Source organism: Empidonax traillii, unplaced genomic scaffold (assembly GCF_003031625.1).
Source record: "Empidonax traillii isolate 1590-97213 ecotype Southwest subspecies unplaced genomic scaffold, ASM303162v1 scaffold40:size2234952, whole genome shotgun sequence".
NCBI classification, from domain to species: domain Eukaryota; kingdom Metazoa; phylum Chordata; class Aves; order Passeriformes; family Tyrannidae; genus Empidonax; species Empidonax traillii.
The window spans coordinates 1,570,090-1,595,362 of record NW_020955233.1 but is presented as its reverse complement, the minus strand read 5'-3'; the positions used below and the strand labels follow the sequence as shown (position 1 = coordinate 1,595,362).

The window sequence follows — 25,273 nt, the reverse complement described above, 5'->3', positions numbered from 1 at the left end:
TTGGAAAAAAAGTATGATTTTTCAAAAAAGCTAAAAACGTTAAAAAAAAAAATAAATCAAAAAGACCCCAAAACATTCTCAGCTAATTCATTGTAATAAGAGATTCTTTTCAATGTCTTCAATAATTTGGAATTTCATTATGCTTCGATTTGATGACTCTGCCTAGTAGCTGCTCCTTAGTTAGACTGGCCTGGCACCAGCAGAGCTGGCCTTCCACAACTCCAGGATCAACAAAACCGGCCCCAGAACGTTCCTCTTCCTTCCTGCACTCCACCATTAGCAGCTGAGATACAAACTAGACCCACTCGGAGCACAGCAGTTTCAGAGGTGCTTTTATTTTTTAGCAACTGCAGAATAATCACAGAGCTTTTTTCTGTTTGGAGCTTATTGGGAACCAACCCAACCCCTCAAGTGCCCAGGGCTGGGGCGTCTCTCCCAGCGTGGGCACTTCTCAGACACAGTTGCCAAAAATGTTTGCCCAAGGCCCTGCAGCCGCTCCCCCCCGGGGGTGGGGATGGATCAAGCCCAGCAGCACTGGCACTGCAGGAATGGCACTGCAGGAATAGCATTGCAGCCCTGCCAATGCAGCCCTGCCAATGCAGCACCGAGCTGTGCCCCCCCCGGGCACCCCCCGTGCCCGAGGCACCAGCGGCTGCAGCCCCAGCTCACCAGCACCCCGTGAGCGTCGGGGCAGAGCAGATGCTGCCTGGTTTGAGTCATTCTCAGACAAACCTTGTGCTTCACAGTCCTCTGTGTGGAAAACTGATTCCTAATTTAACATTGTAGAATACTGTATAACAAACATTGATGATCACGGTACCTGCAATGGGTCTCCAGTTCAGTTTGCAGTCTATAGGTTTTTTGTATTATGAGTGTCTCCTTGATTGGTTTTGCTAGTAATTCTGTAAATTGTACATTTACAATATGAGGTTTTTTTTTTTCCTTTTGTACAATTTAAAACTGATGCTTCACCTTTCATTTAATAAACTATTCAAAATCATGAGTATGATGAGCACCCTCTTCACTATAACTTTTTTTAAATGCCTGTTTGGACCATCACATCCTGTCATCCCATTGACTAGTAGGAATTCAAGGAATTAGTCAAGGAAGTGCTGACAGGTAGTTTTCACGTAGTCCAGGCTTCACAACCTGGCCCTGAACCACCACCTTACCCACTCAACCTCAGAGTGATGAAAAACCCTCCCCGAGCTTCTTTTCCGCACCTCCACCATGGTGTGGTTTTGGTTGATCTGGGGGGTTATTGTGAGATTCTGTAAATCTGGGAAGGCCCCACAGCTCTGGGAAAGCTGCACTGTTAAAATTGCTTGAACTGTCAAGAATTTTGAGAAGAATTTACCTCTCCTGCCCTGCACATCTGAAGTGACCTGGACCTCGTGGGAAGAAGCTGCAGTGGCAAAGGCTTGGAAGTTGCAACAACCAGCTGGGCCCAATGGAATTTTACTGATTCCTGACTCCCATGTCTGAGAGCAAGGTGCTATTTCTGTCCCACCCAGGAGTGATTTCAGCTCTGTAGCACCACAGCAAACTGATTTATCACCTGACCCACTACCTCAGGAAAGGCACCTGAGTCAGGAAAGGGAACAAGATGCAGCAGGTGAGGAACAGGGATAAGATTCAAGGTCTGAGCTGCTCCCAAGGCACAGCCCAGATGCCTGTAAGTTATGCTCAGCTCCTGCTGCCAAGAGCACAGTAAGTAACGTGCCTTGTGCCCAGTTCAAGGGCTGCTCACTACTGCAAGGATTTTATGTTGTGCCTCTTGTTTTTGTAGGTGACTGCAATTCAAGATCTGCGGTAGCTTGGCCAGAGCAGCTTTCCAGCCCGTTTCCAACACGTTGTGCTGGAAGAACAACTGCTTGGAAATGATCAAATCCAAACTGCTGTGCTGGCAGGGGACTGGAGAGGATGGAGGCTGTGGCACCAGTGAGGTCAGGAAACAACTAACCAAGCTGCACTTTTCTCTCTGTGCAAGACCACAGGGTTTCTCACTGAGTGTCTCCTCCTGACCCTGGGCAGGCTGGAGGAGCTATGTGTGTGTTGCTTCCCTTCCCACAGCTGCTGCCTCTAAACCTGGCACAGCCACCAGCCTCTCTCAGCTTTGCCTCTAAAAAATCTTCCTGGGCCTTACAAGCCCTTACAAAAACTGAGAGCTCTTACAGGTGAGTGAGCCCTCCTACCATGGCAATGGCCCCAGGACAGGAGCAGTTCAGCTGGCCTTCCCCTGGTGGTGGGGCTGGCTCTGTTCCCTGAGGCAGAGCCTGTGTGCTCAGGTACCTTCGTGCAGCTCCTTAAATGTGCTGCAGCCAGGACAAGAGAGTGTGTCTGGAACCTGAGTGTGCTGCCTCCAAGGCATCCAAAAACCTGTGGAGCTGGGACTCAGGCCTGCAATGCTCCTTTGGAACCACATGTGCTTTTAGGTGGTTTTTAGTTGTTGCCTTTTTCCCCCCCATATGCAGGCTCCAAGCTCCACAGCTGGTACTCCCTGCACTTACCTGGGAAGAGATGCTCCCTGGGAAGTGGCCATCCTGCCTCTCTGCTCCTTCAGGCCCGTGCTGGGAGTGAACAGCAGCAGCTCCGTGTGCAGGTAGGGCAGTTCTGTGTCTCCCAGTGCATCCCTGAGGTCACTCCAGGCCCTGCTGAGCCTGCAGCTGGAGCAGCAGGGCTAAGGGTGACAGTGGCTGCTCCTCGCTGCCTTTGGGGCTGGGGGTTAAATGCAGCTTCTGCTGAGCAGAGCGAGCCCAGGGCTGAGCTGAGCCAACACCCACGGCAAGTCTGGCAGGTAATCACACAAGAATGAGGCCTCTGTTCCAGCCTGTGCTGAGGGAGAAGGATTTTCATGTCCCACCAGAACTGCCCTTTGTTGTTGCTTGCCCTTCAGGAGGGGACTGGCTGCACCTTCTCTGTACCTCCCACCTGTGCCCCAGCCTGCAGCTCTGAGACCCACCTGAGAGCCGGCCTGGAAAAGCTGCCCCTTGGACAGTCTGGCAGAGGAACACAACAGGTTAGTCTGGGATCCTGCAAGCCAAGCTCAAGATTCCCCTCTCTTAGTTTCTGGTGCAGGCAGGTGGAGTCAGACTCCAAAGATGCATGTGGAACTACACTTGAATGCACAGGGGCCCAGCTTGTCACTCAGCACTGCCTGAGCCACCTCAGGGCCTACGGAATGAGGGAGCCAAGGGAATGTTTGACCTTGAGCAATTAGTAACAGTTCATCTGCAGCACGCATGGCAGGGGCTGTTGATTATTAAACACCAAAAGGGTTTAGAGAGGTGAACTGGTCAGACCTCAGAATTAAATTAAATATATACTATGATTTATTGATGATTATCAGCCAAATCAAACGCAAATATTTCCATTGCCAAGCAGACCTCCATTAACAAGAGAGTGCCAAGGCTCCCAGCAGGGCCAGCCCTTCCTCACTCTCACAGTGGGATATTGGCATGTTTCTTCCAGGGACTGGCCTGGGATTTACTGGCCAGCACGTCCAAGTCGTGGCAGATGCGCCTGCGAGTGGTGGAAGGCTGGATGATGTCATCAACAAACCCTGGAAAAATGGAAAGAAGGAGAAACCAACCTGAGCAACCAGGAAGGGTTTGCCTCTCAGCCTTCTGACCTGGGCTGTAACAGAAATTAGCAAAATCAAAACAATATTTGGAATAAATAAATTCACAGGTTACAAATTAACTTCAAATTGCCTGGAAAGGAACTATTCCTGCTTCAATAATTTTTAAATTTTAATTTGCAGTTACTACTGCAAAGCTATAAGTCAAAACAGTGGAAAAATTTGCTCCAGAGAGTCCTGGAGAACCTAACTGAACTGGACCGTGTCCCTGTCTTCAGGCCACTGCTCTGCATTCCAGGGCTGTCAAACAGATTGGAAAAGCACCTGTGCTATAGAGGAAAAGTTGCGAGATGCTTTCAACCATCTACAAAATTGAAAATGCACTTTTCAGAGCAGTCCCCACCTTTGACCAGGCTCTTTCCAGCTGAAGATGTGTGTTGTGACTAGATGTGTTTGTCCTTCACATGTACAAGCTGTGGTTAAGCATCACCTTTCTGACTCGGGTCTCGCTTGTTCATTAGCAAAAGGTTTCCTTACGAGCTGCGTGCACTGGGAGACGCAAGCAGGGGACACAGCGGGGAGATATCCATACCTCTCATGGCAGCAGGAAAGGGGTTTGCAAACTTATCCACGTACTCCTGCTCTGCGTCGGCCTCCTTTCCTCTGAAGATGATCTGCACAGCGCCCTGGAACAGCACGGGCAGGTCGGGCCATCCCTCCACCTGCAGTGCCGGGAGCCCCAGCCCTCACCAGCCCCTGCCCCACCACGCCGGGCTGCTGCAGAGCAGGGCCCCCATCCCCTGTCCCCGGGGCCCCTCGTGGTGCTGGGAGGGCACTGGTGGCTGCACCTGCTGTGAGGGTGGCCGGGCTCACCTTGGCTCCCATCACGGCCACCTCGGCCGTGGGCCAGGCGTAGTTCGCGTCTCCTCTCAGGTGCTTGGAGCTCATCACGTCGTAGGCACCGCCATAGGCCTGGAACGAAACCAGGGGTTGAGTGCTGGGATGAGATCTCACAGCAACAGCCTACGCTCCTCCTGCAGTTTCTGCCAGGCCAGAGACAAGAACTGGGGCTGAACTTGACCTGCCAGAGAGCACGAGCATCCCCACTGTGCTGCAGCAGCCTCCTGGACTGGACACCTCTCCCCCAGCGCCCCGAGGGGGCAGGAAGGGGGCTGCTGGTCATCAGGAGCACTGTCTGTGGCAGGCACAGAGGGGTCAGTGTGTATCTGACCCGCAAGCCTCGACCTGCACACGCACTCACACCAAGCAATCCGGGTGCCTCTGGAATTCCCTGGCCAGGGAATGCAGCACTCGGGTTCTGCAGTGCTCCACTCTGCAACTGGAAGTGCTCCAGGCAGCAGTGATGAACACACTGCAGAACTGCAGAGCAACCTGCAGTGCAGTCCCTGGCAGGGCAGAGCTGACAGGCATGGCGTGGGAACACTGGGAACAATCAGAGAAGGCAGAGAGAAAAGGAAAGCTCTTTTTTCTTTTTGCCATGATAAGCCAAAAGCCTCTCAGAAAAATGAGCAGGAGGAAAAAAGTGAATGAGGAAAAGACTAATCCTCTAAGGACCCAGAGCTTATGGAGTGTGGTGTCAGGTACCTTACAGACAGAAAGGAAGAAATGAGGGAGAGTGCGGCAGGAGGCTGTGGAGGAAGAGGCACCACATGAGGGTTAAACCTGCAGAGATGGCAGAGGACAGATGCAGTCAGTGCTGGGGTTGCAGGGGGAGGCTGAAGGGGCAGGAGGAGAGAAAGCAGATGTGCTGTGTGCAGATGGTGTGTCCTCAGCGAGACAGGCCCGGTGACATGGGACAGTCCTGAGTGAAGGTATTCCAGGGAGAAAGCAGGGTAGAAACAGGAGGTTTCAGAGGGGTGCAGAGACAAGAAGAAGGAAGGAACTGAGGTCTGAGAATAGAAGAAATGGGCTTTTGTACCCTGACACAAAGAGGTGTTCCCAGGTGGGGCAGACAGAGATGGGACAATAGGACTCACAGACAAAGCTCCATGTAACTAAAACTGCCGCTGGTGGAAACAGGAACTCTGGAAGAACTCCATGGAATTATCCCAACTTACCTTCCTGGTGATGACAGTGATTTTAGGCACAGTTGCTTCTGCAAAGGCAAACAACAGTTTGGCACCGTGCCGGATGATCCCACCGTACTCTTGAGCTGTGCCTACAAAGGACAAATACTTATTTCACTCCAGGGAGTTCACAAAACCCCATCATCCATCACCAGCAGCAAACCTGGCCCCACCACAGCCTTGTGAACATCCTGGAGGAGGTAAGACCAGGCAGTGTCCCTGTAAGATACTGAGCAACTCTGAGAAGTCTCTGACCAAGAGCAGCACCTGTTGGTGTGTCAGGTCACAAAGCAACACTCACCAGATGTGCCTCCCTAGGAACAAATACAGCATTTTGCAGGCTCCACATGTGACCAGCAGTGGGAAACATAGTCTAGGTTCACTGCTTGTCATCCTTCAGGCCAGCCCCAGTTGATGGTCCTTAAAGACAGAGGGATTCTCTGAAGGGGTTCTCACAGCAGGTACTTCTGAAGAAGGGTCATGGGCAGCAAACAGGACTGTAGGTCATCCAAGTGTCCCAAACACAGGCCACCTGACTGCACTGGAATCAGCAATCCTCTGGAACTTACTTCTAGGATTTCTGAATTTCAGACCACTGGGTGTAACTCTACAATCAATCTCCAGCAGTTTAATCCACAAATGGGCTTTTGCTTCAGCACATGAGAAACCTGCTATGAGTAACTGGGATCATCTAATAGATCTGGGGTTTCATGTAAGAATTTTAAGTGCAAGTTCTTTGGTGAGATTCAGTAACTTACCTGGTTGTCTGTTTGGTGGCTTGACTCTAATACTTCCCCCAGGAGTGACTTCAGGGTCTGGTAATTTCTGCCTACATTTCCCAGTTGTTTCTTGCCTTTCCCTGCAGCCAGTGGGACCTGCCTGGGCACAGCTGGGACACTCAGGGGCTGAGGAGCACTTGCAGACCCCGGGCTCTGATTCACATCTAGAGCAGCCTCAAACACTCAAACCACTTCAAGATCATTCAGTTATTTGAATCAGTTGCACTGGCACCCATGACCAGTTAACATAAACTCTTTTCTAGACACAGATTCAGTCCCAAACTTGTTCTGAATATGTGTTTTTATCCAGCCACAGGTTATAGACACCTTAAAAGTCATCTCTGTGCACACCTATGAAACTGGGGACTGTTGAGGTGTGTGGGTCACTGAGACCGAGATGTTCAGTGCACCACCACGAGCCAGTGTGACAGATCCTTTCTTCTTCTCTACTGAACAGGGAGAGGGGATGATGCCACCCTCAGAACTTGTTACTTAATTTGAGATTTCTGATGCTAGTAATAGGCCAGTCTTGCCAAACTCCTTAAAATGCAACAACTTAGGATCACAGTCAAGCCTAAGGTCTCCTCCCTTTAGCTTTCTCTGTGTCATTTTTCTGTCTTTATCTACTTTCAAAGCAATGTACTATTATGCAATATTAAGTCACTACCTTTAATCAGCTGTATGGAAATAACTTCTGTCTGGGTTCCAAATGTGGATTCCTGTGGTGTCCCCTGAAGTGAACGAAGCTGGTGCCTGGCCCAGGTCATAGGAGGAAGGTGAGCCTACAGGGGCCCCTCTGGTATTGCCTCATGGTTAAAACTTGCCAACTCCAACGTGTTAAAGCAGGAACTGCAGTGCTGGCCAGGGACATTTCAGTGCTGTGATGGCTGGAGAGCCTCGAGCTGACCCATGGTTTGTACAGCAGCAGTAACGTTGACCCTGTAACGTGTCTCTTCCTCTCACAGCCTGTTTCCGGAGGGGTCATGTTAACACTTCCTGCTCCCAGAGTCTGCGCTGAAAGCAGGCTCAGTGCAGCCCTGTCCTTCCTGAGGCACCTGCAGCCTCTAAACCACAGGCTCAGGACAGGGTGCTGGGCTGCCTTCCCTGGCCCTGGGGCAGCCACAGCCTGTGCTGGGCCTTCTGCTGCCACAGTGTCCAGCACAGAGCTGTGAGACTCAGCATCTGAACACAGCTGAGCGCTCAGAGGGGCCTGGAGTCCCCTCAGAATGCAAAATCACTGTTACCTCCACACCACTTGTGCCAGGGCAGCATCTCCAGGCAGCGCAGTTGTTCACCTTGGACAGGCCACAGTCACAGCTCTGACAGCAGGACAGGGCTTTCCAGAGCAGGATATCCCCTCACCTGGCCCTGGCAAACTTATCATCCCAGTGTCCCCCTCAGGCTGCTGGAGGTTCCAGCGTTCACTGTGTGACCTGTCCCTCTCCCGAGGTCACTCTGTGCTGTGCCCCCAGAGCACGGTGACAGTAGCAGGACAGTTGGGCACCATTTCATTTGCCTGCAATTTCTGGCACATTTCACCATCCTCTGTGATGATTCCTGTATTTAGAACACAGAATTCCTGTCCCAAAGAGTGGGATTTGAAAACCTGCTTATATTAAGTCCACCACAGTCTAGGTTTTCTCCCAGTTCTTCAAATGTGTTTTTAGCCCCAAGAGGGCCCTGCAGGGCAGGGCTTACCTGGCAGGAATCCAGGAACATCCACAAACGTGAGCAGGGGGATGTTGAAGGCGTCACAGAACCGAACAAAGCGGGCCCCCTTCACAGAAGAATTTATGTCTAAGCACCCTGAAGTTCAGAGCACAGAGAAAGGTGTTATCAATGACCTTCAGGAATTCAAGGCAACTCAAAAATCACACTATTTTAGCTGTATTGTCTTCTAGAAAAAAAATGAAAGGCTTATCTGGAGGTAGTGTGGAGATAATGTGCCTGAAGTTTCCCTGGTTTAGAACTAAGATTATGGAACAAGCTCCATTCGAGGCTGAGTTCATTTTTCTAACCCCTGTGCACAAAGACTTTCTGTCCCAAAACAGAACAGTTTAATTACAATCTGGTAATTTAAAATATTTTTTTTCTGTGATTTTCTCTTCATTGGTCTTCTTTAGATCAGGTTACAGAGTTCCCCATTAAAAAAACCAAAACATGAAACAGTCCAATAATATTTTGAGAAAGACCAGCATTTTTGCTAAACGTGCTGCAAAGTTTCTGTTCTGTTTCAGTGCCATTTAGAATTATATTATGCACAATTACATTAAACCAAAAAAATTTTTGTATAAAAGTATCTATGTGAATCATAGTTGTTAAAATTGAGAATATCAAGTGAAGATTAAATTAATATTTAAACCTTGTATCTTGAGAGGCATATCTTGTAAAGGTAACAAAGGAATGAAACATCATATTGGGTCATCTGATTTTCCCAAACACGAAGGCACAGGAATTAAAACCAAGGAAAGAACCATAAAGTTCTGACTGGAGAAGGTCACTCCAGGAATTACTGAGTTAAAGAAAGCAAGCGAAGCCCCAGGACAGTTTAAAAGGATGATCTTCAGAGCTGCATGTTGTACCTTCACATCTGTACCATCTGGGGTCAGGAGCCCCCCACCTGGGTGTCTGAAGGCTTTGCACTGTTCTGGCTACAGGGAGATAACAAAAGAACTCCCCTCAGCCCACAGGGAGTTTTTGGGATTTTAGTGCTGTGGAAGAAGGGGGCAGTTCCCAGGCTGTGGTTAATCCAGTGACGTGCAGGCTGCTCTTCCACCCCCTGTGTGTGTGCTGGATGCAGCACTCTGATTACCTGGGAGTGAGATCCCCTTGCTCTCACAGCTCCCGGGGAGATTCAGGACAAAGTGGTGGAAAAGCCCTGAGAAGGAGTGGAAGAGCACACAACCCAAACAAAGCCCCGAGCCAGATCCCCTTCCACAGCACAGGACAGACAGACAGAGGCACAGGCACTGCAGGCAGTCTCACACTGCTCTCTAACCTGATGCCACCTTGGGCTGGTTGCCCACTATCCCAACAGTCCGTCCATTCATCCTGGCAAATCCAACCACGATGTTCTTGGCGTAGGATGGCATGATCTCGAAGAATTCCCTCTCATCCACAATCTGCAGGGAGAGAGGCAGAGCCTTGTGAGGACAGACAGATGTGTATCAATACAGAGGCAAACACAAACTCTGTCACCTTAGGATGGGAACTCTTAAACCATTTCAGAACTTGCACAATTTTGAAAGAAAAAATGGGAGGGAAACTTTTTAGTCTTTGCAGCCTGTGTGCCAAGAATTAACTAGTCCTGCACTTCCCTGAGAGAACATCTGTATGACTGTGGTGAGCCTTTTTCCTAGCTTACAACAAACTAAAACTTCAAATCCGATGTTAAGAACTTCCTCTCACATCTCCATTAGTGGCAGACTAAAAGAACAATTTCCAGTGATGAAACAGCACCTCGTGGAGCTCAGAAACTGCCCGTGCCCCGGTCCATGTAATCCCCCTCTGCACACCTGTGGAGGCTGCACTTCCTCTGGGGCTGGAGCTGGGTGAGTGCCCTGCCCAGTGACATCCCCGGTGCACAGAGCACACCCTCAGAGACCACACGATGCACGGAGCAGCAGCGACACCTACACGCGGCTGCTCCCTCGGCATTCCCCATCCCAGCTGTGCACACACGCTGCAGGCTGCCAGTCAGCTCCTTTGCCTCAGCCTCAAAAAACCTGTGTTTCTTTCCTTAAGACTTCTCAAAATGTCTGGGAAGGTTTGGGGTTCTTTTCCTAATTCACTTAAGGACTTTTGTAAATGCCACCTTTTGTCTTGCAGTACACGCAGTGCTGAAATTCGGAATGGAAGAATCCAGAGATGAAAAACACCCTGAGCTTGCTTTCTGCACTAAAATGAGTAAATGCAGCCAGTTACAGACTGAGTGTGTTGGCTGAATGCACAGTGGGGAGAGACAGTCAAAGCAAAGAGAAACTGTAAAGGTCCCACAAACATGGCTGATGAGCTGCCCGTGTCAGTCCTCCCAGCAGCCCCCTTGGAGCCTTGGATCATCTGCTGCTCAACATCCCAGCGGAAGAAGGAGCAGCTGGCAATTTTAATATTCAGAATTTGGACTCTGAGGGTGCTCTACAGAGGCTGTAACAGTTTCAGGTGATAAAACTTCATTTACAACCCTGTTCTCTGCCCAGTGTTTATAATAGATTGAGTTGTTAGACCTGGGAAAGTGAAGTACTCGAAATTAGGCAAGAGAATTATCAGCATTGCCTGTGCTGCTTTAATAAAACCTGTTACTTACACACTGGCTTTCGGATTGTAAAAAAAAAGAAATTGTGGGATGTTCCTTCCCTGCCCCCTCCCAGGAGATCTGCCTTGCTTCATGAAACACCAGCTCAGGAGTTTCCACGTGCTTGACTGGTAATTTAAACAAATAAATACATATTCTAGTACTGTGTGTGCACAAAACTGTCTCTCAGCATAACCAGGAGAGGGTAAATCCTCACAGGCACTCTGGGTAGTTTATTACTTTTATAAAAGAGTGTCAGAATTCAAGACAGAGAGAACAGGGTGCAGGGAGGGGCAGTGACACAACTCAAGGGGAAGGGGACTTCAACCCCAGAGAGAAAACTGAACTACAGCCTCCTCCCTCTGCACAGCCGTGCATGCAGCACCAGGTGCATCCTGACAACAAACCTCAGGATTCCTTTCATCTGGTAAAATCTTTTGTTTCATGTGTTAAAATCTGTTTCCCCTGCAGTTTTTGTTGTCCCTTCACTCATGGCTATTAACAGGTACCAACAGCCACTTGTGAAGACTAAAATAAATAAATAAATGACAATGTGCCTGTTCAGGGCCACTCTGCTGGTTTCTGACAGCCATTCAGCCCCAGAATACAACCCCTGCACTCTGCCCCAGCCCTGCAGACTCACAGAGTGGATGATGTCCAGCATGTCGTAGGCTTTGGTGGATTCACTCGGCACCACGGTGTCCAGCTCGGGAACCAGGCGGTCACTGTGGAGGGGAGGGAGGGAGCCACATTATCCCAGAGCAGATGGACACAGGACCAAAACCTGGGGGGCTGTGGGGCTGCAGGGGGCACTGGTGGCCCGTGGGACACAGCCATGGCACAGGAGGTGGCAGCACCAGTGTCAGGGCAGGAGGGCAGAGCCTGCTGAGCTGAGGGGCAGCCCCAGGTGTCCTTCCCAGCCCTGATCTGCAGCCCAGGAGCGCACACTGACCCCCCTGCCCTGCTGGCACCTCTCCATGCTCACTGCCCGGCCTCCCAGCATTCCTGGATGGGAACACATTCCATGTCATGGCTGCATTCAAACATCTGGGCTGTTACTGCCCTCAGCAATGACACACTTCACCTGCAGCTCCCTGTCACAGCCACGGCATCACTTCCCTGCTCCCTTGCTCCCAGTGCCTTCAGCACTGGCAGCCACTGGGCTTTGGATTCACTCACAGTCCCAGTGAGGGGGGTCAGTTTTAAGGAGCCACCACTGAGGCTTCAGGGATCAGCACGTTGGTGCTATTCCATAAAAACTCTGATTCCTGTTTGTCACAAATGGTGTTCCTGTGAAGTTCCTGCTGAATAACTGTTGTAACAGTGCCATGATTCAGTGCCTTTAGAACAGGACAGCACAAGGCTCTGGACACCCAATTTAAAACTGAAGGAAGGGAAGAACTGACCCAGTTGGTCAAAATCAGCCAAAAACCTCTTACTGCAGCCCCATGGGTGTGTCTGTGCTGCTCAGACCCACGGGGTGAGAGGCACAGCCCTCGCTGGGAGGGGAAGAGATCCAGCTATTATGGAATAAAGGGGACAGCACCACTTCAAGTGCATATAAAAACCCCTTAATCTGATGAAATTAAACTGACTTTTACAGACTAAACCCCAACCTGCAAAAAACTCTAAAACTTCCTTGTCCATAAAGTAGATAGGGATGTGCCTCAGATTCTGCCTGTGACCTGTCGCACCCCACAGGATAAGCAAAGGGGGAAAATTAAATTAGTGCCCCCATAAATTCACAGTGCTGCTGAGTGCTGAGGGAAATTCTAACAGCATTAAAATAAGTAATCATCATCAAAATGAAGACATTATCCAGGATCCCACATTTGAAAATCTCTTCCAAACCATCACGGACAGAGGACACCTGGAGCTCGATGCTGCAGTCCTTGGGGTGGATCACTGGGCCCCTTACAGATCCCACAGCAGGGAGGATGGAACTGCTGCTCCTCATCAAAGCCTGTCAGAGCCTCACCCACAGGAACACTGGGTTCCTTCAGTGCTCTTGGTTACCACAAATTGGCAATAACCTCCTCCAGAAATTCAGATTTTTACACATGCAGGTAAAAATCACACCATGGAACACACCAAATGCACTGAACCAGAACCCTCCAAAGGGAGGGGACATTCAGCACTACACAACTTGCCTCTGGAAGGAACTTCCACTCCTTTAGAACCCAGGCCACTGACAACAAAAACTCCACCAACACAAGCTTCAGCAGCCAAGAGTAACATTTTTCAACACCAAAAAGACCTTGCCTACCCAGAGGGACAAACAAACACACCAAACAGCCCCACCAGCCTCAGGACTTCACACTGAAGACAAAGGTAGGTTACATTTGATTTGTGTAATTTGTGGCAAGTTTTTGTGTGTGAAAATGATGCAATAAGAAAGCAATTCCCTCTAGAGAAATGGGCTGGGGCTGGAGCAGCTTAAGGATCAAACACATCAATCCCAAGCATAAGGAGTCTATTAAGATGTCAGCATGTCCAGATGAAATAATACCAGTCTATGCATTAGGACCACAAATGGGAGAAATATTGGAGATGCTGCTGTAAAAACGGGAAATTTAACAATTAGATCTGTCTTCACGTGTATAAAGGCAACTAAATTGAAGTTCTTAGTACAAATGGCATTTATTATTCTGTGATCCTCTTAACAGTGTATCAAGCTGTCTCCCTTAAGAAATAATGAGCTAATCTCTTATACACTGGTAGCTATAACATAACTGGCAGCTTCTCACAAGAAAATAAACTGCCTGTTATACAGTCCCTTGATTTTAAAAACGGGCTGTTGTTTCTATAATGAAATAAAATATCATAATCAAGTCTGTAGACAGTGATTATCCAAGTACAGCTTGTTGAATGCTTAGAAAGACCATGATAACCTCAGATAACCCCCCAGACTTACCAAATAATACAAGACATTTACTTTGGTTTGTCACTATCAAACCAGAACAGTCTTAGAGTTTAAAGATCCACACCTTAGAAAAATGTATGACCAGTAATTAATTGACCTGTCTGACCATGCTCTAAATGCAACTGGTGAATTTATTTATCCAAAAGGGAACTAAGTGTTTCAGGTACCAGTGCAGTGATCTGTAATCTCACCCAAAACCATCTCCCCAAACAAACTGTTGCAGAGATGCTGAAGAGAGGTGTGAAGAGAAATAACCTTCCCGACTCCCAGGTTGAAATGTTTGTGCATGTAAGGCCACAGGACACATCGCACACGTGTGAGGAACTGAGCGGGGCAGACTGAGGTGCCAGTCCCACACAGGAAAAGGGGCACAGCTCTGAAGGGCTCCCTGCGGGAAGGGCTGAACTGGGGGTGTACCCAGCCCTGGGGTCAAAATGCTTTTCCTCCCCTGCCAGTCTCTGTCCCCTCAGTGTCCCATGTCCCTCCAGCTCCTGGAAAAAATCCCGATAAAAGTTCAGACGGTCCCCTCGGGAAGGTCTTTCCTGTGTTATGTTGTCACGAGCCCGAGCCGAGGCCCTGGCACACAAAGCTTTCTGGCTCCTTGCTGCTTCCCCACACAGCCAGGCACACAGCACTCGTCTCTCTGCAGCCCTGGGGCCAGAGGAGCCCTGCAATGGGGTGTGCAGAGCCGGGCTCTCACCTGGGATCGTGGCACTCACACACCGGGGCCGGGTCGCGGTTGCTCAGAGGTAAATAATTGAAGAACTCTCGCAGGTTGAGCAGAGCATCGATGTCATTCTCGAAGGCTCTGTGGGCAACTCCTGCACAGAAACAGTAAAGCAGGTTTGGAAATGACTGTGCAAGGTTTCCTTTTCAAATATATACCAATAAAGATACAAAGAAGCAACAACAGAAATCTTTAAACCTAAGCCATGAACAATTGGGAGCCTTAAGCCACCAATCTGACCAGCTAAAAATACCTAGAAAATGTGTTGCTATATCAGACTTCCTCTGTAACAGGTCTGGATTGTTGATCTCATGTTTAAAATAATGTGAAGTGGTTTATCAGCTGTCACAGCCTAGCTGGGTCCAGCCTTCTGGAGTTCTGTTCAGGTTACTGTGCTGCACTGGAGCACCACAATTTATTTTACAATGGCTGGATCTGGGCAGCATCTGCGTGTTTGGTTTTGTTTCATCATCAGCTCAGTTCACAGAGAATTTGAGATCCCACAGTCATTTGAGCCCTGAGAAGATTCATGACTCAGAGTTTTCCCAGGGGGACAAAATGAGGAAAAGAAGTGCTTCATCTCACACTGGAGATGGAGTTAACATTTGGAGTTAAGCAGTTCAATCAATCACGTCTGTGAGCAAACAAGGGACTGTCGAGAACCTTTCAACTCATGCAAATTTCTGGAGAACAACCAAAAAAAACCCCCACCCCAGGCCAGCTTTGCTAAGCCCTGCCCTTTGACAGATTTCCCACTTGTAGGATCTTCTGTGAATTTGCTACTTTCTCTTCCAAATCCCAGACCTCTCCCATACTCCCACTTTTCCTGTTCAGTGTTCCATTACTAAAACAGACCCTCAAGAGAGCCACGTACAGAGTAAGAACTTGTGCTTAAGCAGAGCTTTATCACTTCAGACTGATCTGCATAAACCAATCAGCAGTTTAGCCAGAACTCCTCTGTGAATTCATTACTGTGAATAAATAAGCCCGTTAAGGAAGCCCCAGCTCTCACCAGACACAGCAGTGTGTGTCTTAGCACCCCCGAGCTGCTCCTGGGTGACATCTTCATTGGTGACAGACTTCACCACATCAGGGCCGGTGATGAACAGGTAGGATGTGTCCTGGGCAGGGGGAAAAGCAGAAACACACAGGGAAGGCAAGAGCCAAGGCTGCAAAAGCACTAGGGGAACAGCCACAGTCTCTAGAGACTTTCCCCAGAATAAGAGCAGAACAGAGGGAAAGTTTCTTAAAAGTCCTGCATTACATTAAAAATCCACTAAAAGCGCAACGATCCTCAAGCTTTTTGGGAAAGTATTTCTTGCCTTTTCATGCAAAATAAACTTAATCCAAAGCAGGAGACCATCTCAAAAAACACCCTTTCCTGTGTGGTGTTTGTGCCTGACCAGGCCACCAGCAGCAGGTCCTGGCACAGCATCTGTAGCCTTACCTTGACCATGAATGTGAAATCAGTTAAGGCAGGGGAATACACAGCTCCACCAGCACAGGGACCCATGATGAGGGAGATCTGGGGAACCACCCCAGAACATAGAACATTTCTCTGCAATAGGAAAGAAAGACATCTAGTTTTACCAGCAAAGTGCATCTTTATATCTGTGCCCAGAGTCTGCAGGAATTCACAGTCATAAACAGGACCGGTTTATTTCCTGGGAGACAAATATCTGGAGGCAATGCCTTGATGCAAATAGAACCCAAATGATTTTGTTCCTTCTGTTTTGTTCCTTTCTGTTCCCATGCAGATGATTTCCTATACTATGAAATGACTGCAAAGGGAGATGGAATGAGTGACCCCAACAGATGCTGTCAGGGCAAACACTGGACTGGGGAGAAGTGGATGTCCCTGAAATCTGAATGTGACCAGGAACAGACAGAAGCTTTACTGACCAACTGTGGCAAAGGTTGCTGCACCAGCTCGAGTGTGCACTGAGGTGAACTGGTGCTGCCCAACACAGATGGTATGGAGTCCAAAAACACCTCCTGCCCTGCTCACTGCTCAGCTGGACCACAGCTGGCCTTGTGACTGCTCCTCCCAGACTGACTGTCAGCAGCTGACTTGCCCCTCCACCTGCTCACAGTCCTCCTGAAAGCGCAGCCACGCTGTGCCGTGCACACACTGCAGAGCAATGATGTGTGGATAAGCACATAAAATAATGTCAGCACGGGGGGGAAGAAGAGCAGCAGTGTGTCCAGAGGAAAAAATCTTGCATTAGCCACAAAAAATCCCATAGAAACATAAAACTTTCACCAGTCTGATCAACACTGGATATCCCCCACCAGCAAGGTTAACACTGCACTGCCCACTTCTTTGAACAGAAACTTCTGACTTGCAGCCCCTTTGCCCCCCCACGCTGACCTACCATCTTGACAGAACAGGCACTTGCTGCTTCTGATCTGAGCTCCTCAAGTTTTTTCAAGTGCATAGTGTTTGATTTACTCTGAGTCCCTCTTTCTGCAGTGTAAATCCTTCCCCTTTTAACCAACTCCACTGAAAAGAAATCTGCTGTGTGGAACTGTTCCCACATCTGCACTACAGGGGAGACACAGGGACAGCTGGAAGGGGGTCACAACCCCCTAACAAAACCCTGAATTATGGTGCCCACCTTTCTCCAGCACATAAATGTTCAAAGACATTCCATCCCAATACAGGCAATTGATAATTTATGGGTAAACCAAAAAGTTAAACAGTTGTTTGAGATTTTCTTCCAATTAATCAAATTGTCTGTTCTTTCTCTCTCATGATACAGCTCCCAGAAAGCCTTTCCTTGGATCACAGAGCTCTGCAGGGCTCAGCATCACCCCTGTTAAACACATGGACCCGAGCAGCACAGTGATCTGCCCAAAGCCAAGAGAAGAACCAAGGTCTGGGTCTCACAAGCTGCTTTAGCCACTGGCTGGAACAGCACGATAATCTAAAGTTTACTTACAAACAGGCTCAAGCAGGGACAGACTGTCCATCCCTGTGGGTGCCAAGCTCCCTGGCCACCCAGCAGCCTACTCACCAGAAATATGTCTGCATAGCCTGCCAAGGACTCCACTCCCTCCTGGATCCGGGCCCCTCCGGAGTCGTTCAGCCCAATCACAGGGGCTCCCACCATGGCAGCCTGATCCATGATCTGGGGATGGACACAAACTCCTGGTTATTGACCCCAAAGCAACAAACCCCAGAATGTGAAATCCCTAGAAAAAAAACCCAAAAACATATGTGCCAGAATTTGAAGTGCCTGCTCAGCTTCTCCTGTATTCACCTTAACTCTCAGTCTCCAACTCTCCCTGAAGCTCATGTTTGGCCTCAGTCAGACTGGAGGTGACAAGACACGCAGTGAATCCCTCCCAGGACCTTTAATACTTCTGTGCCTTGCCAGCCCTGCACCTCCACGCTCAGCACTGGGTTTGGATGATGCACAGTTGGACACTGCTCTGTGAGTGACAGTCACAAGAGCTGGACCAGAGAGGGCCAATCCATCCCTGTTCACGGGGGGCCTGCACTGCACCTTAAACACCCCCTCATCCATGTCTAATCTGATCCTCCAAGTTTATTGCAGTGGTGAAGTGTAATCTCCTAAGCACTATATTCTAATGCTTGATTATCCCTCTTACAAGTTCTTTGGGAAGACTAAACTAAATCTTTGCTCTGGAAATTCAGAAACATTCCATTTCTTTGACACACAGCAGTGAGGGAGAGCAGTTAACTCCTCCTTGGCCTGCACCTTGGAGAACATTCAAAAACCCCAAGTCTTCATATTCCCCTTCACATTTCCAGGCCAAGCACCATCCACTCACTCACACTGATCTATCATTTTGGTAACTTGCCTTAAGACCATAAACAATACTCCAAACAGAGGCTTAAGTGGGAGGATTGAATTCCTAACATTCCTTGCATAAACTATTCCTGATTATTGGATTCCAGTAAGATGTTTGCCATTTTGATAACACTACATCACTAGCACATTATGTTAAGATCTGTTTCAACATCAAGCTCTGATTTAGCTCCTAAATAACCTTCTGTAAAAGCCCACTTGGTCAGTCAATCCCCATTTTGCATTTCCCAATTGCTTTTCCCTGCCCAGTATTGGCCCTTTCAACCACTGCTACGAAACTGTATCCTATTTCAGACAATCTTTAACTTACTAGGAGTTTTACAATTCCAGTCTTGTCTTTCAGAGTGCTTGTAGCATCAACCTTGAATTTTATACTACCTAGAAACACAGAAACCATACTAAGTCCCACCCAAGTCACTAATGCCCAAAATTCCAGCCTGAACATGGTTCTAGAGTGGTTTGTTCCTACACGCTGTCATTTTGTGGAAAACAGGGGCTCTTGCTGCTCTGTATCCTAATGTCTGCCTAAAAGCTGAAATATCACAGAATGGCTTCACAATTCAAATGCAATCCCACATTTCCAACAGATCCATGTGGACTGCAAGCAGTCTGTGAGCCAAGACTGCCCTCGTTTGCTGATGGGGACATTGCACAGGGTATGAGCCAATGCCTTATTAAAATCACTGGAGCTGACATGTATTGCTTCTTCCTAGAAAGCCTGTTGTCCTTGTAGAGCAGATTAGTGCAACAAGTTCACTGACACTTTGTGCTGTTTACCAGGAACTTCTTTATGGATTATTTATTTATTTCAAGGCTTTTCTAGACACTGAAGTTCATCCTGAAGCACACAAAGACAGAGGCCCAGAGCAACTGATGCATCCAGAGCATTCAGACTCTGGGGCCACCACTGACACTGATGCTCAGCAGGAACAGCACCAAGCAGCAAGGACTCACACTTTTCCCTAGTTCTATGATCAGCACTCTCCCTGCTGCTTTAGAAATAAGAGATCAAAGAAAACAACAGAACACATCCCATTCCTGTACCATCCCATCCCTTCCCAATGCAGACACTCAAAGCTCCCATGTGAAAGGATAATTTAAGTCTTTCCCAGCATTAACGCTTGGTAAAGCCAAGCTGTTCTTATCTAGCCCAAAATCTTTGTTTTTCCAATTTTTTACAGCCCTCACCGCTGAGGAGCCTATGCCAAAAAGTAGTTATTTCCACAGGAGAAAAGGCCTTGTGCACCAAAATCCTTGTTTCTGATTCCACAGCACAAAAACTCAGGAAGCTTTCCCAGCCCACAGCACTCAACACTCAGGCCTGAATAAGTTCTTGTGTCCCCAGCCCTGGGATTCCAACAGCAGCTCGTCCAGGGAGACAAGCAGCCAAACAGGAATAAATAGCCACAAGTGCCTGATAACAGCAGCTCTGAGGATCAAGGTGACCTCCAAGTTGTAAAAATGTTTATCTCCAGACTGTTTACTTGTCACATTTGCTTTTTACAAATATTGCACACTTCCACATCCCACTGTTTATAGGAAAAAGCTGCTCCAAACTCATTCCACAGTGTATCACTCCAGTAATGACAAGTTAATTTATATCTGTACTTGGAAAGTCTCTTCTCTTTTGCAGCACTCCTTAATTCCAGCACAGTGTGTGTTACCTGGAAAAGCTCTCTTACCCTGGAAAAGCTTCCCAAGGGTACCTTCCTGTGTGTTCACCCCTGAACTGACAGAGGCACAGGAGTGGTCAGGCTGCCATGGCACACACCAGAGTCAGTCACAAACACTGTCACCCACAGTGAGACTGAAAAAAGGATGCTGACAGTTTTTTGGGTTATTTTCGCCAGGGAAGTGTTACCTTGCAGATCTTCTGGGCATGAGCTCCAGATAAACTGCCTCCAAACACAGTAAAATCCTGGAGGAAAAGAAAACTTTTAGATTAGGAGAAGAATCAGTAGAATACTGTCAAACACTGCAAGTAACCAACACAATCCTGCAGTGCTCTGTATTTGGTGTGCTGCCCCAAAACATGCAACTCCCTCAGTGCAGCCTGTAGATCAACCCAGGGCAATTCAACCCTCCTTTAACAAAATAATAAAAACCTGACCATGTGTCACCATTCTGCATTCAGGAGTTATGTCAAGAGCTGATTATTCTTTTAGGGGGGCTCCAGGGGCTGTGTCAGCCAACACTGACTGTTGGTGCTACCCTAGGCCTGGGCTTCGAGATCTCTATCTAACGGGCAACACGAGGCCCTGGACTGATCCAGAAGGAAAAGGGGACATTTACACCTCCTGGCACCAAGAGAGCCCAGAGCCAACCTGTGGTGAGGTTCTCTGATATATTCCCACTGAGTCTTACTCTCAAAGAAGCCCCAAAAGCAGAGAACAGTTCAATTATTACTAGCAGCTGAACCAAAAAGGAGCATCTCAGGTGGCACCTCGATTTGGAGGGGAAAAAGGTCTTTAAATATAAATATAAAAAGACAGGGGTATATCAGGAAGGGGCACTTTTAAATACTTTTACTATAAAAGCTGCCCCTTCCTTGTGTGCCTATAAAACCCAGGTTTGTGTTAGGCCCCTCTCTGAAGTTCAGGCCCACAGCACAGTGTCCCTCCTTGGGAGAGCCACACAGCCAGGACAAAACAGGCAGGGTGCAGACTGGCTCCAAGGTCACACAGCAACAGCCACTGTGGCCATGAGGGCAAGCAGAACAAAGGCTACTTTGTGGCCCAGAACAGAGCAGCACTTACCAATGATCCCAAAGAAAGACTTTCTTTCACAGTGGTAACACTAACAAAGATAGGTCCCTACCTCTCATGTTTCCTCTAAAATATTTTTATTTTAATATAAAAGCTGTATTTTAACATAAAAAGTGTATTTGATCTATTTGTAAGCTGTCTACCACAAGCTTTTTTGGTTCTTCTCATCTGAGGGTGCCCTTCTTCCTCCTGCAGGATCTCAGGTCTAGCTTATTAGATCTTAGGTCTGGCTTATGCTTACAGGTAACAAACAAGGCTACATTGCTACAAGGCCACACTGAACTCCTGTGACTTTATTTCAAAGGATATACAACCAGCAGCAAAGCCATACCTGGCTGAAGACGTAGGCCAGCCTGCCATTGATCCGCCCTCGGCCTGTCACCACACTGTCTCCAGGGTACTGCAGAGAGAGCAACTCCAAATGACCGACAGGAACAGCGAGGTACCAGTGATGTCCACTAAACACACCACAAACTCATCCTCAGCCAAAGCAAAGACTGGCCCCTCGAGAGGACCAGCCTTTCACGTTTGCACTGGGGGCTCCACAGGGATCTCCCCCAGCCCTGAGAAGGAAAACTAGAAGTAATATCATATTTGGTGTGCAGTAGTGTAAAGATCTGTGAATTTAGCAGTTTCCCTTCAAATTTCAGCACACCTGGAGTCAAGGCAAATAACGTCCTTAGAGACAGGATGCACCTTTTATTAGGACTTGATGTTTTTGAAAGAATGGACACAGCACATAAATCTTTGAGGTTCTGATGCAGGATAAAAAACAAACCTGGAAAGGTCAAAAAATATAATTACAGTCACTCCAATGTGAACCCAACAGGTGACCTTGCAAAAAAAGGACCAAGTTTAAACAACATCGAAGTAAACTATGTAAGCTGTTAAACGGAAACTGAGAATAATTAAAGCAAATTTGCAAAACAAATTTGTAAATAAAAAGAAAACAAAGCAAATAAAAGAAACTGCACATGAACAGAAGAGCTTACTTTCAATCAGTGGGCTGGTTGCACAGCATGGGACACTGTAACAAAAGTTACAGGAGACAAAAGTACCTTATTTTTACTAGAGTCCATCCCAAAGTCAGCACATCTGTGTTCCACAAACATGTCATATTCATCAAAGCTGTCGGGGTCCAAGAGCAGCAGAATTCGTTCCCTTGCTGTCAGCTTTCCCTGGAACAGAGCAAGCAACAATTAACAGAGCCATCAGGTTTGTTTGTTGACCCCCAGCAGACGCAGTTTAATCAAACAGAGCCTCACTTATCTACTACATTGGGCCCATTAAGCAACTGCAGGCCCCCAAAGCTGGAAATGGCCTATATAGTGATTATCCTCCTCAAAAACAAACATAATGCAAGCCAGACTCTGAAAAGAAGGCTGACTGCTGGAGCAGCACCACCACAGGAGAAAGGAAACAATCTCAGAGACTTTTCAACAAGATATAAAAGCATCACAGCTATTTTTGCCTACACATTTAAATGCTGCTATTAAGGCCTTTGTTCTATTCTTAACCACAGAGCCCTTCCACAGCTAAACCGGTTCTTCCCAACAGCTCAGGGCTCAATTCACCACGCTCCCTATTGGACTGTAGTGAGTGAGAGGAAAAGGGAAGTATGACAGCCTGCAGGGATCTCCTGACAAAACCCTCTTGTGCTGTTTGCTGCTGAACACTGCTATGGGCAAAAGCAGGGCAAGGGCCAAGATCTCCATGAATTGAGCAGATCTGCACATCCCTTACTCAGTGCCACGCAGTAATAAATGACTGCAAAGTTCTTCATATCTTATATCTTCACTTTCCAGCAAAGTTATTTCCAACGCAGTTAAGCACCTGTCTGCAAAGGGAGGGCACCTGGATTGTCTTCCTTAGGGGATGGTGTGACTCTGCACCAACAGGACATTAAAACATAGCTCAGGCTCTCTACAAAAACGTCTGACCAGTGGGCCAAAATGTTTAGGAAAACCAGCAAAGGCAGGAAAGCCTAAGGTGAGCCATAAATCTAATTTATATAAAACATAAGCTGTCTGAGAGCCCTAGACAAGCAGAAACACCTGTTTATTGTGTGTCAGTGTCCTGGACGTAACTCAGTGAGCATGAACTCTCTTCAGATGTTGTATATGTGAGAGGGAAACTGCTGACAGACTGACCACTGACTGATCCTTCATGGGAATGGCCATTCCCACCTCCTTGGTGCCTACAAGTCATTGTGATACCACTGGGGTCTTGCATCAAACCCTTGTTCCAGCAAGGAACAATGAATAGAAATAGGAAACTTCTGTTGTCAGCACTGCCCATATTCTGAACAGAGGCAGGAGACTAAAGACCCAGCTGTTGTCATCCCTCCCATCTGTCTTTCCCTTATTTCCACTCTTTGCTCTCATCCCTCCGAAGATCAGCTTAGATCTGTAAGAACAGTGTAAAGACGGAACTGTGCTGGATGGTGATTCTAAACCCTGGGCAGTGTTAAGCTACAAATTACCATCCCACGACAGGCCGGGTCCGCTACCCCCCCACCTCCCCCGCCACACACACAAATTACAGACCACCCCGAGATAAAAGCACTACTACAGGAATTGTTCTTTTTGCTGCCCGGGCTTCCAGGCACTGCAGTGTCTGACACTGCCTGAGCAAAGCTCCCCAAAAAGGGGCCTCTGCAGCTGCCCCGAGGGAACCCAGCACGGAGCGGCCCGGCCGGGACGCGGGGACACCGCTGCTGCCTGTGCCGGGACAGTGGGAACACCGCTGCTGCCTGTGCCGGGACAGCGGGGACACCGCTGCTGCCTGTGCCGGGACAGCGGGGACACCGCTCCCTGGCAGCACCGCTCCCTGCGCGCCGCCCGCGGCTCACCCGCTTGTGCTGGGCGTCGATGCGGGCCTGGCCGCCGCCGAGCAGCGCGGCGCGGCGCTTCTCCTCGATGCGCTGGGGCACAGGGGGCGGGCGGGCACCCGAGGCGGCCCGGGACAGGCACAGGGACACGGACACGGACACGGGCAGGGCCGGCCCCGCCGCCCGACACAGCGCCCTCACCGCCGCCATGGCCGGGCACAGCCGAGCGGCGCCTGCGCGCCCGCCCCGCCGGCCCGGCCCCACACGGGCAGGGCCGGGCACAAACACGGCCCCGGTCCCAGACGCGGCTGGGCACAAACATGGCCCCCCGGCACAGACACGGCCCCGGTCCCAGACGCGGCTGGGCACAAACATGGCCCCCCGGCACAGACACGGCCCCGGGCCCAGACGCGGCTGGGCACAAACATGGCCCCCCGGCACAGACACGGCCCCGGCCTCGCTCCGCCTTCCGGTGCGGGGGCCGCGGCTCCGGGAGCCCCGGGCCCCGCGTAGGCCGGTACCGAGCCCAGCCCTCCTCGGCCGGGCCGTTCATCGCTATTGTCATCGCGCAGAGAAAACAACGTGAAAATGCATCAGCTTTCGCCCCTTTCCCGTGTGTGTGGAGGAGAGGCCGTTGTGGCGTTTCACGAGTGGGGACAGCAAGCAGAGGTGCTTGCCCGCAAGATTAGCGGTCCCCTTTCTCTTCCGAGCGCCAGAAAGGTTCGATCACGAAAACAGTCGCTGTGACACACTCGCTGCCAGCGTCCCCCGCCTCCCAGGAACAGGCGCCCTGGCTCCTGTCCCTGCACACCCGCGTAGGGCCCAGGCCAGCACAGAGCCGCGAGCGGGGGGCGGGCCGGGGGCTGCGGAATACGCAGTGCTCCCTGCAGGGATCCGCAATCCACAGATCTGATGTCATCGCTCCAGCTTGGGAGCAGCCACCTGTGCTCGGAGCATTGTTCGACCTCCGACACACGGCAGGGCCAGGGGAGGACTGCCCGACGTGTCCGTGCACTGAGCGCGGCACACGAGCACGGCCCTGCAGATACCGCAAGGGTAAGGCTGAGGAACCTCCCAGAATGGGAATTCTTGGATTACGCAGCAAATCCAAGCTGCCGTACAGTAACTCGTTTTGGAAGATCTCTCGGGCTCCAGCCCAGCCTCCTACTCACAACACACACAGCATGGAATTCATACCAGTTTTCCAGGGCTTTGTCAGTTGGGTTTAAAAGCCTACATGGCCAGAGGCTGGCACACCTTTCCCCAGTCCTAGTTTCAGAGCCTGGCTGGCCCCATAGGGAAACTGATTCCCCTCCCACCCCTCCTACTTATTACCAATTTGCCCTGTTCCACCTGGGGACAGCTGCCCTTGTAGTCTGACTACCTCCTCCAGTCAGAGGAGTTAGTGAGGGGACACAAATGGGGTCTCCAGTGCCAGAAAGCAGCTATTTGGGT

General features: G+C 49.3%; 1 protein-coding gene across 1 annotated transcript; it reads right to left on the bottom strand.

The window, feature by feature from the left end:
* Positions 1–3,309: 3,309 nt before the first annotated feature.
* PCCB (propionyl-CoA carboxylase subunit beta) lies at positions 3,310–24,383 on the bottom strand. The gene is made up of 16 exons (XM_027878264.1): positions 24,245–24,383; positions 23,840–24,126; positions 22,047–22,166; positions 21,320–21,388; positions 20,085–20,141; positions 17,405–17,518; positions 15,835–15,945; positions 15,400–15,508; positions 14,361–14,481; positions 11,381–11,462; positions 9,445–9,568; positions 8,145–8,252; positions 5,659–5,759; positions 4,454–4,552; positions 4,173–4,266; positions 3,310–3,562 (listed from the first exon to the last, which is right to left on the bottom strand). Exons 1-16 carry the CDS (start codon positions 24,381–24,383, stop codon positions 3,441–3,443), a joined length of 1,857 nt encoding a protein of 618 aa, XP_027734065.1. The 3' UTR covers positions 3,310–3,440.
* Between the last annotated feature and the right edge of the window lie 890 nt (positions 24,384–25,273).